Source organism: Sphaerodactylus townsendi, linkage group LG12 (assembly GCF_021028975.2).
Source record: "Sphaerodactylus townsendi isolate TG3544 linkage group LG12, MPM_Stown_v2.3, whole genome shotgun sequence".
NCBI lineage: Eukaryota > Metazoa > Chordata > Lepidosauria > Squamata > Sphaerodactylidae > Sphaerodactylus > Sphaerodactylus townsendi.
Window position 1 is genome coordinate 39,757,043 of NC_059436.1, and position 17,506 is coordinate 39,774,548.

Consider the following 17,506-nt stretch of genomic DNA (forward strand, 5'->3'; position numbering starts at 1 on the left):
CGCTCACAGATCTCTGGTGCAGCTACAAACGGAGTCTCTTTCTTCCTAGAATGACCTTCACCGAGCCATCCAAAGAACACAATCAGCCATGTTCAATCAGGTGCTGATTTTGATCTGCACCCTGTTGTGTCTCGTTTTCACTGGGTAAGCTTGTATTTGACTGGCGTGTGTGTGTGGGGGGGGGATTAGATGGAATGCCTCCTTGGAGAAAGTTATCTCCAGCATTTTATGTCTGGATGGACTCGGGGGGGGGGGGGGGGGGCTTGCCCTATGGCCAGAAGACCAGAGCCAGCTGACACTGGCCAAAGATTTCCTCATGCCTACTTGCTGACATTCCTGTGCCTGTCCCTGCAGAAGAATGCAGTTTGCAGTTACTAGGCAGGTGGCAGAATGACAGATTCTTCTCTAGAGAAGTATATCTTCTAATAAAATACCAGCATTAAATACATTTCTGCATCTCTATCCCAGCTAGTCCCTAGTGTGTAAACAGAAAATACAAAACAGGAAATGCACATAAAAAACTAACACGTCAAGGAAAAGGTTAGCTCCAGTATGCTTTTGCTTGACATGATACTTTTCTAGGTGCATACCTGAGACCTCTTTGACACTGAGGAGGTTGCATGGTCCTGGGAAGATTTTATCAGATTCTCTTTTTTGGATGTGTGGACCCATCCACAGTGGTTCACAAGCGCTGCCAGAGAGTTCAAAAGCTGCAGGTACAACCTGCTTCTAACCACATTTGATTGCAACTAAACTCCACATTTTCCAATGGAGCCTATTTGAAGTGATGGGAGGCCTCTTGACACTTGAATTATACCTTAGATTCATAATTGCTCTGCTAAAAACAGATCTAAGTGTGAGGATATCAGCTGGATATCTGAGTTCATTATTAAAATGAATCGAATTGAATAGCCTTTATTGGCATAACAAAAAAAACACAACTGACATGAATAATATTAAAACAGGCAATAAAACTCAGGTAAATATAAATAAATTACAAACTCTGAATTATTTCCATGAGGAAATTTGCTACCTCTTCTCAAAAAGCAGAATCGGAATTATTCAACAGGAGAAATAATCTGAACAAATCTGTTAACTCGGGTTGAAAAAGAGGAGATAAATTAACATGCATTATTAAAATGAATCCATTAGAAAGAAACCAGCCAGGTTTCTAGACCTCCTGCTGATTTCCATAAGTTTTGCTGAGAACATATTGGGCTCTAGACATCTCCACGAAACCTTCACTGTCCAAAGACTGGAACAGAAACCCTGTAGCTGCATTGGAGTAGCCGTAAGAACATAAGAACATAAGAAGGAGCCTGCTGGATCAGACCAGAGTCCCATCTAGTCCAGCACTCTGCGACTCGCAGTGGCCCACGAGGTGCCTTTGGGAGCTCACATGCAGGAGGTGAAAGCAATGGCCTTCTGCTGCTACTGCTGCTCCCGAGCACCTGGTCTGCTAAGGCATTTGCAATCTGAAGGGATTCTCCCTCCAGTGGGAACCTGGCAGCCTGAAAGCGACACTTCCCCTTCCCCTGTGAAAGAAAGTTATGCGGCATGTGCGGAATGAGCCACTGAGATTGCTGATGTAAATTCATATTGGCAATTGGGGAGGTTCTCAGGCTGAAAGGGGCTCAGGAAACTGACTACAGCTTGTGGCCGTCTCCTTTGGCACTGGCGTGGGGTCCTTCACTGGAGGAATGCTGCCGCCATGGCCGTGCTGGTCCCCAGGCATCATGTTCAACAACACCAGCACAAGTGCTTCTAAACTGGCTTGGCATTTATGCCATCACTGGGGTTACACTGCTTCCTATGCAGTACACACACACACACAAAAGATTGCTCTGTGGAGCGTAATGCACATTTCCCCACTTTGCTTTGCTCGCGTTAATGGCTGCCCCCTTTTGCACAATGTCCGTGCCACCGGCTTTGACCCTGGTTCTGCGTATGTCTCTCTCAGCCCCACTTAAATTCAATTTCTCCTCCACTCAAGCGATGTTTCTATTATGCGAGATAACTCGGGAAACAGTGACTCACGGGGAAGTGAGAAGCTGTGAGCTTTCAAAGCAATTCCTCTTGAACTGCGACGACGCCCCAGGCACTGGCCTTGGCTGCCTACCTATTAAAAAAAACCCAAATCATCTGAGGGTCTTTCAGTAGGCTCAAATGTAGAATTCACATTGTTGGTTACAGAGCTGAAAAGAGTCAGTGAATCACTTAGTGCAACAGGCATCTTTTTTCCCCGTCCATGCAGATGAGACCCTTGTTCATCTTCCACCAAGGCTGTTGTGTATACTGATTACGCACACGGTCTCAGAGCTGCATATATTTCTAGAAGAGAAGAAGATGACAAGTTTGGATTTATGCGCCACTTTTCTCTCCTGGAAGGAGTCTCAAAGTGGCTATCAGATTTCCTCTGAGAGAACGATGACTAGTCCAAGGTCACCCAGCAGGCCTCATGTGCAGGAGCAGGGAAACAAATCCAGTCTGCCGCTCATGTGTAGGAGTGGAGAATCAAACCCGGTTCTCCAGATTAGAGTCTGCCACTCTTAATTACTAAACATTGACTCTCTATATCATCACAATCATCCTGGCCCCTGAACATGTGTAGGCAGGGAGCATGGCCAGTATGCATATTTATAGAGGAGGAGTAGGAGTTTGGATTTATACCCCACCTTTCTCTCCTGTAAGGAGACTCAAGGTACCTTACAAGCTCCTTTCCCTTCCTCTCCCACAACAGACACCTTTTGAGGTAGGTGGGGCTGAGAGAGTTCTGACAGAACTGTGAGTAGCCCAAGGTCACCCAGCAGGAATGTAAGAGTGCAGAAACACTTCTGGTTCACCAGATAAGCCTCTGCCACTCAGGTGGAGGAGTGGGGGTTCAAACCCAATTCTCCAAATTAGAATCCACCTATTCTTAACCACTGTTCTTAACCACTTAACCACTCTGGCCATACCCCCAGCCTACTGACTTTCATGCCAAAGTCAGTACATCATCTGCATACTTGGGCTGATTCCCTCATGACTGTTTGAAAAGCAGTGTTCCAAATGATGGGGATGGAATTTACACTTGTAGTTGCATGAGGCAACGTGTCCCTATACCTGCATGCATAGATTTGGTGGCGCCATTATGCTCAGTTACCAAAGAGGGTCAGGGTTAATTGGCTGAGTCCATCATCCCCACATGTGCTGTGTGTACAGAATGAGTGTTGCCAGATTATCAGGTTAAAACCCTTTCTTGCAAAGCCAAAGAATTGTCCAGATTGTGGGGTGGGACTCCACATTTGCCCATGAAACTATTAGGGATATTTGTTGGTGACATTCATTTTAAAAAGCTCAGTGTCGTTTATAAGATTATACAATATCAGATTTAAAAAACATGATTTTGGAAGCTCTAACATGAAACAGTGGGAGAACCGCAGCAGGAAAAGATGCCAGGTAAAACAAGTGGTGAAAAGGACAGAGCCCACCAGCTACAATGAAGAATGTCTGGTTAAATAAAAAGACTACAGTTTTATTTGTTCAGCGCACACTGAGATGAAGTTCATCTCACCACCAAAGTGCCAGCGCAGAAAAATAATCATGTTTCTGTTTCGTGCCTCCATCCTTCTTTGTCTCACAGCAGTGCACAAAATCCCAGGCTTATTAAAGAGTCCCGAAGAGCACAGCTAACTATGTTATTACGTTTGTATTTTGACCTTTCTCCAAGAAGCTCAGGGTGACGTGCATTATTCTCCCTTCTCGTTTTGTTCTCCAAATAGCCTTCGTGCGTAAGTTAGGCTGACTGGGCCAAGGCTAATGAGCAACAAGGCTGAAGGCCAAACTTGTAACACGATTCAAATCGGGCTGAGGTTCCCTGACTACACCGCAGGGAGGCCTACAGTGGTGAAGCCGTAATGATCCCCTCACACCTATTCTGAATCAGGAAAACAGCACAGGAGGGACAACTGAAAACCCTCCCCACCTCTACATGCTCCTGGACCAAACTGAGCCCTGTCAAGCTTGGGAGCATTACTTCCCTGACTTCACCATCTGTCTGTGAAAAGGGCACAGTCAGGTGGGGGGAACCAGAGGTGGGATCCAGCAGGTTCTCACAGGTTCCCGAGAGTAGGTCACTAATTATCTGTGTGTGCCGAGAGGGGGTTACTAATTGGTGATTTTGCCACGTGATTTTTGCCTTAGTTGCGCCCCTCCTCTCAGCAGTAGCGCGCAGAACTGGAAGCAGTCTAGCAGGAGGTGCACCAGCGTGCGTGGCAGCCTGCACCTGCGTGCATTCGTTTCCCGCCCAAGGACCGGCGCAGCAGCTGCGTTCTTTCCACAGCCCCGCCCAGGAATGCTCCGCCCCTGGAATGCCCAGCCACACCCCCGTTGTGCCCGGCCCATCCCCATTGGCGCTACGCCACAGTTTGAATCCCACCACCATGGGAACCTGTTACTAAAATTTTTGGATCCCACTACTGGGGGAAACTTGTGTCGGCATTAGCACGTTCAACACTTTGGCCCCTTCCGCACAGCAAATGTATAATGGGTTGCAGTGTGGTATATGAAAATTTGCAGCTGACAATGGCCGTGTGTTCAGTTTGAGAATTCAACTGGATCTCAGATTCAGGTTTGTTACAGGTTAGGATCTCGAGGTTTTAGCACAGAAACATATATATTGTTTGTTCCTCCTTCTTTTCAGGACCTGCGGCATCCAGCATTTGGAAAGGGCTGGTGAAAATCTCTCCCTCTTCAAATCCTTTTATTTCTGTATTGTCACCTTCTCCACTGTGGGCTACGGCGACGTCACCCCCAAGATCTGGCCCTCCCAGCTGCTAGTCGTGATTATGATTTGTGTGGCCCTGGTTGTGTTACCCCTGCAGGTAAGGTTGAAGCCTCCATGCAGATGAGCCATGACCAACTTTCTATATTTCTGTTACTTAGGAACGTTTGGGTGCTATCACCTTGCAGGAGGGTAGTCTGTGGCCATTCATGCACTCATAACTTGCTGCAAGTTTTGTAATCCATTCATCCAATGCTTTTACCCCAGGTGTTTAGTATTAATTTTACTCTCCCCTTTCCTGCACCCTTCCCCCTAAGTCTATTACGGGGTATCGATTTCTCTTCTGCAGAGGATTTGACTTTTGATGGCCAAAGCTTTCTCCTTCCCCTGCGGTGTCAATTATAAGAGCAATTAAAAATAATAATAATGGGGTGCTGTGTGGTTTCTGGGCTGTATGGCCGTGTTCTAGCAGCATTCTCTCCTGACGTTTTGCCTGCATGTGTGGCTGGCATCTTCAGAGGTCCAGATCCTCTGAAGATGCCAGCCACAGATGCAAGCGAAACATCAGGAGAGAATGCTGCTACCCTGTTTCCCTGAAAATAAGACATCCCCTGAAAATAAGACATAGCACATCTTTGGGGGCAAAAATTAATATAAGACACTGTCTTATTTTTGGGGAAACATGGTAAAATACGGCCATACAGCCCGGAAACCACACAGCACCCCAGTGATTCCGGCCGTGAAAGCCTTCGACAATACAATAATAATATTTGCATGCAATTGAACCAATGTGTCAGCACAGAACCAACCAGTTCGTGTTGGTCACAGGCACATGGGCACAAGGAAAGCTGAGTAATTATGCTTGTTCGTTGGGAGGGGGCACCATTGGCTGGTTTTTCCGCATTTGGACCAACACATCAGCATTTTGCGCAAACAGACCATTACATATACTTTCTAGCTCTTGAACATGCAATCAGAAATCCAGGTTTGCTGCTGGTATGAGTTTGCACATAGTGAAATTAGAAAATATGAGCATTCACACAAAATAGTAACATCAAGGATCAGAAAGATCAAAAGAATGCAAGATGGAAACATCACAGATGTAATGATTGAAAAGAGCTCAAGACATATTGGCAGATGGAAGGCCTCAAGGAAGGCAAAACAATGTGTGCAACTCAACTTGAGTTGCAAAGGACCTGAGCGAAGTTGCTGATTGTCATTTATTTTGCAAAGGTGCTGAAAAGTGCATTGCAGAGCATCAGTTGCTCTGTGTTGCATAATGTTCTACTTTGATCTAATATTCCAGCTCTTGGGTGAAGAGGCTGCATCCCTTTGAAAATCCAAAAAGGGAGAGAATTTGGCTTCTTCCCTGGTCTTGAAGTCCTCACTTTCTGTCCACAATGCTTAACCCATGATGAAGATAAAAGCCAAGAAAACTAGGCTTCCCATTAACTCAGATCTCATTCTTCAAAGCATCAAGAGTGATTTTGGATACTGTATTGAATACTGGACTCTTTTTTTGTACATTCTAAACTGGGAGTCTCTTGTAAGGGTCACAGAACCTCGAATCTCAACGATCTCCTACCTCAGGTTCAGGCCTTTATGTTGAAACTGCTTTCCAAAGTGGTCAAGGTATTGTAAGCAATGACTCTGGCTCATTCCGCAAATGCAGAATAATGCACTTTCAAACTGCTTTCAGTGCTCTTTGAAGCTGTGCAGAATATCAAAATCCACTTGCAAACAGTTGTGAAAGTGGTTTGAAAATGCATTATTTTGTGTGTGCAGAAGGGGCCAGAAACCTACCAAGTTAACACCATTGCAAGAGCTGAGCATTTTGCAAGAGCATAATTAGCCCCTTTGCCAGAAAGCTGAGCTAGATGGCAAAATGTTGTGCTTCCATTTAGCAAGTCCCAGAATAATGGCTCGGAGACCAAAGCTGAAAGAAGGGGGAGACATCAGCCGTAAATGACTCAAAGTGAATAGGTTGTAGAGCTTACTGTTACAGATTATGAGCTGGCTGGTTCTATAATATCCTTGACTGCTCAGTCAACTGCAAGAGCCTTGGAGCAGGCAAGAGTTCTCAAACCAGTCAGCGAAGGAAGTTCCAGTTTTTTCCACTTGGTTGAGAAGCTGTCACAAAATTATTGAGCTGTGTCTGTTTGATGCCCTGAGCTACACACCAAACAGAGCAGCTGTCCTCTTCCATTCTCCCTCCTTGTTCTCTATTGGACTGTCTTGGCCACTGTTCTCCAGTGGTTTCATGAAGCACAGGGGTGACATGGGATTTCTAATTGCTTTGAGAACTAAACCCCCATGTAGAAATATTATAAATGAATCAGCAATGAATCCACTAGACTGTGGTTTGTAACAGTGTAGTAGTTCCAGGTGTTTGAGTAAACTTATTTTCAAGCCTTCAAAATGATGTTAAAATGTTTAACTAAAATTATAATATTTTAATATTAATGCTGTTAATGTTTTCTTTCATAAATGTTCCAGATAGTTCATATTATCTCTGGGGGGAAAACCCACCAAAGCAGCTACTGGTCAACTTAAAAATTAATAAATTTATTGTGGCCTAAACTTTCACGGGATAGAATAAAACCACTTGGCCAGATGCTTTAGATGTATATATAAATGGGTGGTACATATACTTGGTTGGAGTACTTGCAATGGCTATGTGAAGCAGGGGGCAAGGCTTTTTGTTAGAATTTGTTAAATAAATTATTTCAACCACCATCACAACTTTGGCCTATTTCTTACAACACAAATAAAACATCTTACAGACATTTTAAAAAGAACCGTTTTGGGTTTTTACTTTTCGGGTTTCAGCACGAAAGGGTTGTTTTACCCTTCCTGCTAGGAGCTCTTACCTTCATTTTCTTTGCAGGTCACACCTGCCATTTCGATTTCACTATAAAATGTACGTAAAAAGTACATGAGTAAGTTAGTTTGGACTGGCAATCCTGTGCGCATGTTATTTTTCTTTTTTTGCTGTTGTTTTCAGTGAGACATCTTCAAAGCTGTGACTTGAAAGATGCACATGTTGCAGATTCTCATACTGAGTCATTGTACTTTCAAAGATGTCTCACTGAAAAAAAAAGGAAAAACGACAGATGCATGGGATCGACAGTTCAAACTAACTTTATTCATGAACTTTCTACAGTGAAATCATGGGCGCTTGAGCTGCAAGCAGAGGAAACTTACATCAGAAACCTTCAGCAAATGGCCAGTGGCACAAAGAATCTCTGCAGCAGCACAAAATGACGGGTGCAAGCTGCAGAGAAAATGAAAGTGGATGCTGGTAAGTCGGGTGGGAAAAATAAAACGTTTCCTGCTTTCTGCACAGCAAGCATGGAATGTTTTGAAAACATCTTAGGGAAAAAAAATGCTATTTAGTGTTTTCAAAAGAAAACATTTTGAGGGGAAAAAACATTTCCCAAACATTTTGAGAAAAAAGCTGTGTGGAATCCCAGCTGGAAATGTTTTATTTTGTGACCTGAAAACGTTTTATTTGTATTGTGAGGAATGGGCCTTTGTTAGATAGGCCAGTATTATCATTCTTTCTTTACAGATCAGGGCTGAGATTTGAAAGATAATAGGCTTGCTTGGGACCACCCAATAAGTTTGTCAGTGAGCTGAGAGACTAGAACAGATGTGTCTTGGCTCACATTCTCAAGGGCCCCTTCCGCACATGCAAAATAATGTGTTTTCAAACCACTTTCACAACTGTTTGCAAGTGGATTTTGCTATTCTGCACAGCTTTAATGAGCACTGAAAGCAGTTTGAAAGTGCATTATTCTGCATGTGCGGAAAGAGAAACAAATACAACCACATCAGAATATTATCAGAAAGGAACATGAGGCGGTGAGCCAGACATAGGTTCTGAAGTTAAACAGACATAGGTTCTGGTCAGTTCCTGGATGGTAAGTTATCTGGGAATCTCATGTATAATATCTGGAGTTCTGCTTTAGAGTATTGGTGGGGGAAGTAACCTATGTAGTATTGCATGAATGAAACGGCTAAGCACCTGCATTTCTGAAGCCATTTTTTTCCAACTTGAGGGGGAAAAAACAGACTGTTCTTTTGTCTGCAGTTTGAAGAACTTGTGTACTTGTGGATGGAAAGGCAAAAGTCGGGCGGGAACTACAGCCGCCACCGAGCGCAGACCGAAAAACACGTAGTCCTTTGCGTCAGCTCCCTGAAGATTGACCTGCTCATGGATTTCCTCAATGAATTTTATGCTCATCCAAGATTGCAGGTGACAGCTGACTGGATTTATATTATGCAAGTGAATGGTAGTTATTTTTCCTAGAAGAGAAATACTCAAAAATCTACGTTAAAAAAATGAAATCTGGGGACTCAGATGAGATATGATGAGGAGGTACATGACTGGAAGGATTTCGATTATTTCTTACTTTAATGTTGGATCCATAATTCCTGCATTAAAACTGATAAGAATACAATGAAAACTGTGCTTTCCTTACTTTGCAAACAGCTTTTTAGAGGCAAGGATCATGATAAAGCCCTTTTGGAGTATTTTTTTTCAGGAAATGGATGTCTTCAAATAAGCATTTTATAAGGCCGTTTCCGCATGGCCTCCCTGTCGCCTCCACGCTGGCAAGAATTCCGCCGGCGTGGAGGCGAAGGCCGTTCGCATGCACGCATGCGGGCGGCCTCAGCAGAGGCCGGCAAACGGCAGGCGGCTCCGCACGGAGCCGCCTCTTCTACCCGTCCACTCACCTTTGTCCGTCATTGCAGCCTGCTGGCGTGAAGCCCCACTCTGCGCTGCCCTCCGACCTCCAGGGGTCGGAGGACAGCGTGGGCGGGGCTTCGATGGCCAGCAGGCGATGATGGGGACAAGGTGAGTGTGACGGGGCAGGGAGACAGCGTGTTCCCGGTGGTGCGGTTTGCACCGCGCCGCAGAGAAGACGCTTTCCCCCCAATAACAACCCTTTAAAGGGTTGTTGTTTAGGGCGGCCTGACACCGCCCTGGGGGAGGGGGAGCGCAGTCAGGTCAGCGCTGCTGCGTTGCTGCGTTGCAGCAGCGCCACCTGTGCGAACGGCGGCCTGGGGGCGGCGTTTTTACCGCCCCCAGGCCGTCGTTTTTGGCCCATGCGGAAAGGGCCTAACATTATAACATAAGGCATAGAATGAATATCCATGCATTTTTTTAGCCAGACTAAAAAAAGGGGTCCATTTTTGAAAATATATAAATTTAAGCTGTATCATTTTCTTTCTTCATTTTAAAAAAAATGTAAAACCTAATGCTGAAAACACTCTAGCAAGACTCATGTAAATAAATACATATGATGGTTTGTTATTTCATGTCAGGGTTTCTCTTGCAGGATTACTACGTTGTGATCCTTTGTCCAACAGAGATGGATATCCAAGTGCGACGTGTCCTGCAGATCCCACTGTGGTCCCAGCGCGTCATCTATCTCCAAGGATCTGCACTGAAAGATCAGGATCTCATGAGAGCAAAGTGAGTGGGGAAAAGGGGACCAAGCTGATCAGAGGCATCCTGACATTGTTCCATACGTTTCCAGAGCTTATATATGTGGTCTGTAGCTAAAAGACTGAGCTTTGACCAAGAAATCCTTTATTTAAATCTTACTCCTCCTATGAAAGAAACTGAAAGCCTTCAACTGTAGAGTGTTGATTGATTGATTCGATTTAATAAACTGCGCTACCCTCGGAGGGCCCAAGGTATCAGACTAGGATATGAGAAACCTCGGTTTGAATCCAGTTTCGGCCCTAAAGCCTACTGGGTGATCTTGGATCGGTCATTCTTTCACTCGGTCTAACTCTCCTCACAATGTTGTTGCAAGGAAGGAGAGTCACATGTGCCTGCTAAACTCCTGGGAAGAAGGGCAAGATAAATATTAAATAAATAAATTCACAACATGGCCTTAGGCAGACCATCCTCATCTACATTATGGAGATAATTATGCTGATCTACCTCATAGAGTTACTATAAAGATCATAGAATGTGTGGCCAGGCATTAACATCCTGAAGCATTATGTAAATCTGAAGTGTGTTATTTTGGATAGATGTGAATGGACTTGTCTATAAGGGGACTGAAGTAAAGGCCTATGACAGTGGTGGCAAACCTATGGCACGGGTGCCAGAGGTGGCACTCAAAGCCCTCTCTGTGGGCACGCACAAACAGAGTGCCCCCTCCACACACACATCTAGGCTGGCCTGGGCCACTGGGCTTGATTATTAGCATTAAACCTAAGACCTAGTTTTGGGGAAGCAGTGTAGGTAACCCTGTTAAGCGCTGTTAAACCCCACTGATTTTCATGCAAAGAACTAAAGCGTGATCCTTTACCTGGGAGTAAGCTCAGTTGCTGGCAATGGCACTTGCTTCTTAGTAAACCCTCCTAGGGTCATGATTCACCCATTTGAAGTGTTGCACGGTTGCTTCAAAGCAAAGCCACCAACTACCACCAAGCTTACTCCCGAGTAACGCGCGCCTTGGAGCCAACCATTTTTTAAAAACTAAAACCTCAGTATTCAGGTTAAATTGCTGTGTTGACACTTTGCGATAGATAAGTGGGTTCTGAGTTGCAATTTGGGCACTTGGTCTTGAAAAGGTTCACTATCACTGGCCTATGACATAAGAGGGTTAACATTCCTTAATGTCTGTGTGGACTTCCTAAATGGAGGACGGTGTTAGCAGCATGTTCCCCAGCAGCTCTGAAAAAGAAGAAGAATGGATTTATACCCCACCTTTCTCTCCTGTTAGGAGACCCAAGGCAGCTGACACACTCCTTTCCCTTCCTCTCCCCACAACAGACTCTTTGTGAGGTAGGTGGGGCTGAGAGAGTTCTTGAGACAACTGTGACTAGCCCAAGGTCACCTAGCAGGAATGTAGGAGTGGGGAAACAAATCTGCTTCACCAGTTAAGAGTCTGCCGTTCTTGTAGAGGAGTGGAGGATCCAACCCTGTTCTCCAGATTAGAGTCCACCTTCTCTTAACCAATACCATGCTGGCTCTCTGATCAAATATCCAACAGAGCTTGGGGAAGGAGATTCCATTTATCTTATGAGAGGGAGGGTCATGGGTACATCTACAAAAACGGTAAAGACAGACTGGTGAGAGCTGGCTGAAGGATCCTGGGGGATGCAGGATCTCTGCGGATCTGATTTGGGGAAGTGGATCTGTTGTTCTGAACAAGTCTGTCCTTCCCCCTCGTATAGCCCTGTTGATTAGTTCTTTAATCAGGCATTCAGCTGTTATTTAATCGGACTGATTGAGAGGACCTATCATTTTTCCAGGATGGACAATGGAGAGGCCTGCTTCATCCTGAGCAGTCGAAATGAAGTGGACCGCACAGCTGCTGTAAGTCAGAGATGGCTGACAAAATCAGTACTCTGGGGAAAATATTGCAAAAACACCGGGTGGTTCCACAAGATGTTAGCAAGTTCTCCCTATGCGAGAGAAGCAGTTGTTTCCACATGGGTGCCCCTTGCTGGCACAAAGTTGATCTCTCCTGAACTCTTCTGAATCATCTTCCGCCAGGAGGTGAAGGAAAGTCAGGATTATCTCTTTGCTTTGGGGAAGAAGTAAACGGGCACCAAGCAACAAGATGCTCAAAGGCATGACACATTGAAGATCAGTGTGCTAGCAGAAGTGCCTTATTCTTGTGCAAGGGCCAGTTTGAATCCTCCCTTTGGGTTTTACATGAAATCATGTAGCAACTTCAAAAATTCTGGCAAATTTCAAATTGGGCGAGTGGTGTTTTCTGGCGCAAATCCTGCTGTTTTAAAAATGCAGCCCTTACAATCTGGTTTACATGCTGCTACAAACATGTGCACAAATGAAGCTTTTCTCCCAATGTTCCCTTTCTGTAGGATCATCAAACCATCCTAAGAGCGTGGGCAGTGAAAGACTTTGCCCCAAATTGTCCCCTCTACGTTCAGATTCTCAAGCCTGAGAATAAGTTTCATGTGAAATTTGCCGGTAGGTTCCTTTTTTCTCCTTTAAAGCACAAATCAGTGAAATGGTGTACTGGGGAGAATATTCTTAGATTTCATGCCCCACGTCCAAATTTTGGAGTCTTGCTTGGGAATATTCTTCCTGAAATCAGATTTTATAGTATTGCTAAACATTCAAGTCCTGGTCTAGATTTTGCTTGTTTGTTAGAGATAAAGCTAGAGAAGGGAGAGTGCATTTTAATGTCAATTAATATGGTTTTATTTTGTGTGCCATTCAAATGGCCTATTCATTTTAGGAGGCAAATCAGTACATTAACATGCTTATATTTTTAATTTTGGCCAATAAAAATCCAGATTTTACTGCTCCTGAGGGTCATTAACATAAGGATTTATTTATGTTCCATACATTTTTTTAAAAAAATCCTGATCAGAAATAAATACATTTTAATTCAGTTTATTTCTAGCATGGATCGCTAGCTGCTGTGATATTTTAACTGCAGCTGAAATGGTCTTTGGAGGTGCAGGAAGACTATTGTCATTTCAGTTTTGAAATTTTGAATCCATCTTAACAAGCCATGCTCTAGATTTTTACTAATCTTTTTTTTTTACTATCAAATTTCTGTAAAACTGATTGGTTCTATTTATTTATTTGGAAACAGAGAACAGAATCCTATAGCACTTCAAAGAGCTGCTAAGCTTTGAACAGTAAGAAACAAAAAAAACCCTGTAGCAATGATTGCTAAGATTATACTGGCTCTGGTGGGTTTTCTGGGCTGTGTGACCGTGGTCTGGTGGATCTTGTTCCTAACGTTTCGCCTGCATCTGTGGCTGGCATCTTCAGAGGTGTATCACAGAGGGAAGTCTGTTACACACTGTAAGATTATAGTTTCTTTGTGTGTTTACAGCATTCGGACAAGTAACCACAATTGCAGACTATCCACATAGGATAAAGGCCCTTTTCACACAAGCTGTTTACCTCATATTTTAGGTGACCTTGGTCCTATCCCAATGTATGTCCACACGCATTCTCTCCAAACACTTTCCAAATTGTTTTGTCTTGATGAGTTAAAACATTTCTGTTAGTCTGCACAAAAAAATGATTTGTTTGTTCTGGGATAGCAACGTCATTTGTGACGTCGCTACATGCCATATACTTTTCTCTCTTTTTTTGTGCATGTGACATAGCACTGCTTTCTTGATTCAGTTATATGTTTCAAGGAACTACCAATCATACATTAATTTGGGCGGGGGACAGGGGAAACAGCAGTAAATGCTGAAGAGGAAAATGGCGGGAGGTGGAAAACAAGGGAAAATGGCAGCCAGCCAGGGGGAGATAGGGCAATCACACAGGGAGTGTAGATAAGGACTGGGCTTTTTGGAGAGGCAAATGGATATGTCCGTGTGGGTAAAGGAGGGCAGCTCAGAAATGTTTCTGGAGAAAACATTGTGGAATAAGATGTTTTGAAAACTGTGGGGCCAGAGCCGCTTCTCTGGTCCTACACAGCAAGATTAGTTTTAAGAAAAACTAAGTTAGAAATAAAAGCAAGGCATCTGATATTAGAAAAACAAACAGACAGTTTACTTAGCAGAATATAGCAAGTTACAGAATGTGAACACTCCCCAGTGCCCTCGAGTGATAGACACAGAATTCAGAACGTTACAGAATACAGATAAGTTACAGAAGGTGACCTCTCCCTAAGGAGGCACTCCCCAATACAATGTTTAGAATGTTACAGGAGATTGCCCTCTCCTGGGTGGCTCTCGAAGGAGGCACGGCCAGTAGAGGAAGAGTCTTAATTCTTATAGATGCAAAGACGTCACACAGTCCATCCCCTTACTCTACGTATTATGATTCATATGTGTTCAAACTCCATTGGTCAGATCTGTCTTCTGGTCACAAATAAAGACAGCCTATATTTCTACGTCACACGCTGCATGCTGTTAGTTTATGGCCTCTATGCATATACAAAGAACTGCCATAAAAACTAGCTCACTGTCTTCAAGAAAAACCTGTTTGGCCAAGTTTGGCTCTCAGAGAGAGCTATGTCCTCAAGGTATGCAGGACATTCTTTTGGATCATAAAACCTCTCTGTTCAATTCCCCCAGCATGAAATGTTAAAACATGATTCTAACACTTATACAATGATTCTAAGACAATAGAATTATAGTGAATACTAATACATGTAAATATGAATCACTCATTTATCCTTTCTCTGTGCTCATTTAACTATATAGAAAAACCACTTTGTAATTTAACTAATCACATTGGTTTAGCTAGTTCTAACCCAAAAACCTAACCAAGACAACAAGGTAATAAAATGCATCTTGTCTTCTGTCACGTAGGCCCTCTATGCCAAGATACCAAAGATGTTATCTTGCTGGCCTGCATATTCACTGAGAAACCTGGCAACATTCCTTTGACCTGTTGCTAAAACATGCAGGCTTGCTGGTCTCCTACACAGAGAAACCATTTTGATTCTTAGCTTCTTTGGTTCTATAACTTAATCCATGTTTCTTAATTAAACAATTTATACACATTCTGATCCGTTCCCACAAAACAATTGAGTGAAACTTGCTTAGAAATGTTGACAGCACCCAACAGGGGAATCAGAATTTGCAGTTCAATGGAAAAACGGTTCTAAAAAGCTGCCTGGATATGAGGTAAAACGCTTGTGCAGAAAGGGCCAGTCAGAAGACCAACATTGTGTTCAAAGTGAATTTTTACAAGCCTTACCTCCAAAGATTTATGGTTAATAAAGACTTAAAACTTGTCATCAGCAGACACTTAGGGTTGGACAACAACAGAAGCTTTATGAACTTTCTGGTGCACACTTGTTTCATGTAGTGTACATTTCCTCAGAAATCTTCTGTAGTGCCCTTGGACTAGCCAATGGTCTCAAAAACTGTCCCTAATTGGAATCTTGGAAAGGATTCCTGTTATCCAAAAAGATCTGCTACATATCCTGACGAAATTTTGACCAGTGCCATCCTAAGCCGAGTTGCACCCTTCTCGATCCATTGATGGATTGAGAAGGATGTAATTCCATTTAGGATTGGACTGTAAGAGAACTTGTTAAGAAGGTAGAGTGAAACTTGGACATTCAGATTAGCTAGAAGAGCAGTTCCCCTCTCCTCCTTTTCGTCCTCCTTGCCGGTTCATCTTTGATTGTGGTTTCTTTGCAGGCTTCTACTTCTTTTCCTAGGGTTTTTTTCCCTGTTTATTTCATCCCTGTGTTCATTGTTTCCTGGGGGAGGTTGTTTATCAGCCCAGAACACAGATACTAGAGAATGAAAATAAGGCATCGTTATCCTCCGGCACCTAATCAGGTTCTTCCTACTGAGTAGGAACTGGAACATAAAGCAATCAGCTGCAGGGATTTCCGCATGGGTGCCGAAAACTCTTGCTGGGCCCAATCTCCACACTGTGGAAATGGCAAACTAGAACAGGATTCAAAAGAAAATCTCACTGGATACTTGTAAACCGAGGAAACAGATAAGGCTAGAATGGCAGCGATACTTTTTTCATTTATATTTTTGTAACTTATTAGTTTCTGGTCTCCACTGTTGGGTTTGAACATTCGTTTGTGTAGTGTGAGTATGGTGGGCAGTTTTGATACGCAATAAACATTGCTGCGGAACTTTAGAGAGTTGAGGGTAGGTCTTGTTGTCTTTGTGAATTCTCAGCTTGGATTTTCTGCCCACAATCCTTTACAACTATACTCCTGTGAGCTACAAAAACGTTACACTTTCAATTTATTATTGGTTAAGTAACTGGCAGACATTCCAAAGCCTAGCCATACCATCCCTAAAGTCTAAACATCTAAGAGACACTGATATTAATCCTTGATGGGTGACTTGACCAGGGCACAATTTCTTTCTCATATGACATATTCATCTTCCCCCAAGGAGTCTGCAGAATGTAGTTACTTACATTATTTGATTGACATTTGGTATCTCTTCAGTGAACCACTGAAGTCTATAAGCTCGCTCCTATCTTTGTCCAAAGTCACATGTGCTTTGCTCATGCTTGCTGTGGAAACTGAGTATATTCCTAGTCTTAATGCCTAATAAAGGTTATCTGACTCTGAATTTATTCCTAGTGCTATATTATTATATATTTGCATTAATATGTTTCTTAGTTTTATCTGCTAAGCATGCTTCCTTTTCAGTTTGCTCTATGATCTAATGAGGAGCTGTGAAGTGTTTAAGAGTTTGACGTCTCTCTTTCCTTGTGAATCAGGGCATAATATAACTCAGCTGGGTATAGTGGTTAAGAGCAGGTGGACTCTAATCTGGAGAACTGGGTTTCATTCCCCACTCCTCCACATGAAGCCTGCTAGGTGTCCTTGGACTAGTCACAGTTTTCTCAGGCCTTTCAGCCCCAGCTACTTCACAAGGTGTCTGTTGTGGGGAGAGGAAGGAAAAAGAAGTTTGTAAATTGCCTTGAGACTCTTTACAAAAGAGAAAGGTGGGTATAAATTCACTCCATCTAGGCATGAATTTGGAGAAACGTGGAGACTCCCTAGCTCCAGGACTCAGGATTTTGCCCACACACATAGAGTACATAGTTCAGAAAAATGCACACATTTTATGGAAATATCCAGTGTGTGGAAACAGAACATGGAATGAAAATAAAAGAATTCGGGGTTCAGTTTGCACAAGGGAGAAGCACAATTGAAACAGAGCTTTCAGATCTAAACAGCTGAGATGAGAAACTCATGGTTTTGGAAGTCTTAAGGCTACAATTGTGAGGCCACTTGCAAGAATGACAATGGTTTTATATAGAAGGGTTCATGAATTCCT

At 43.4% G+C, this 17,506-nt stretch overlaps 1 protein-coding gene across 5 annotated transcripts in view; it reads left to right on the plus strand.

The window, feature by feature from the left end:
- Positions 1-17,506, plus strand: part of KCNT1 (potassium sodium-activated channel subfamily T member 1) — a 174,494-nt gene that overhangs the window by 113,958 nt on the left and 43,030 nt on the right. For all 5 annotated transcript variants that reach the window (XM_048512780.1, XM_048512782.1, XM_048512781.1 and 2 more), the window contains 6 exons: positions 50-144; positions 4,682-4,862; positions 8,856-9,020; positions 10,108-10,244; positions 12,044-12,107; positions 12,620-12,728. In XM_048512780.1, the coding sequence (XP_048368737.1) occupies positions 50-144; positions 4,682-4,862; positions 8,856-9,020; positions 10,108-10,244; positions 12,044-12,107; positions 12,620-12,728 (751 nt within the window). The remainder of the gene's footprint in view (positions 1-49; positions 145-4,681; positions 4,863-8,855; positions 9,021-10,107; positions 10,245-12,043; positions 12,108-12,619; positions 12,729-17,506) is intronic.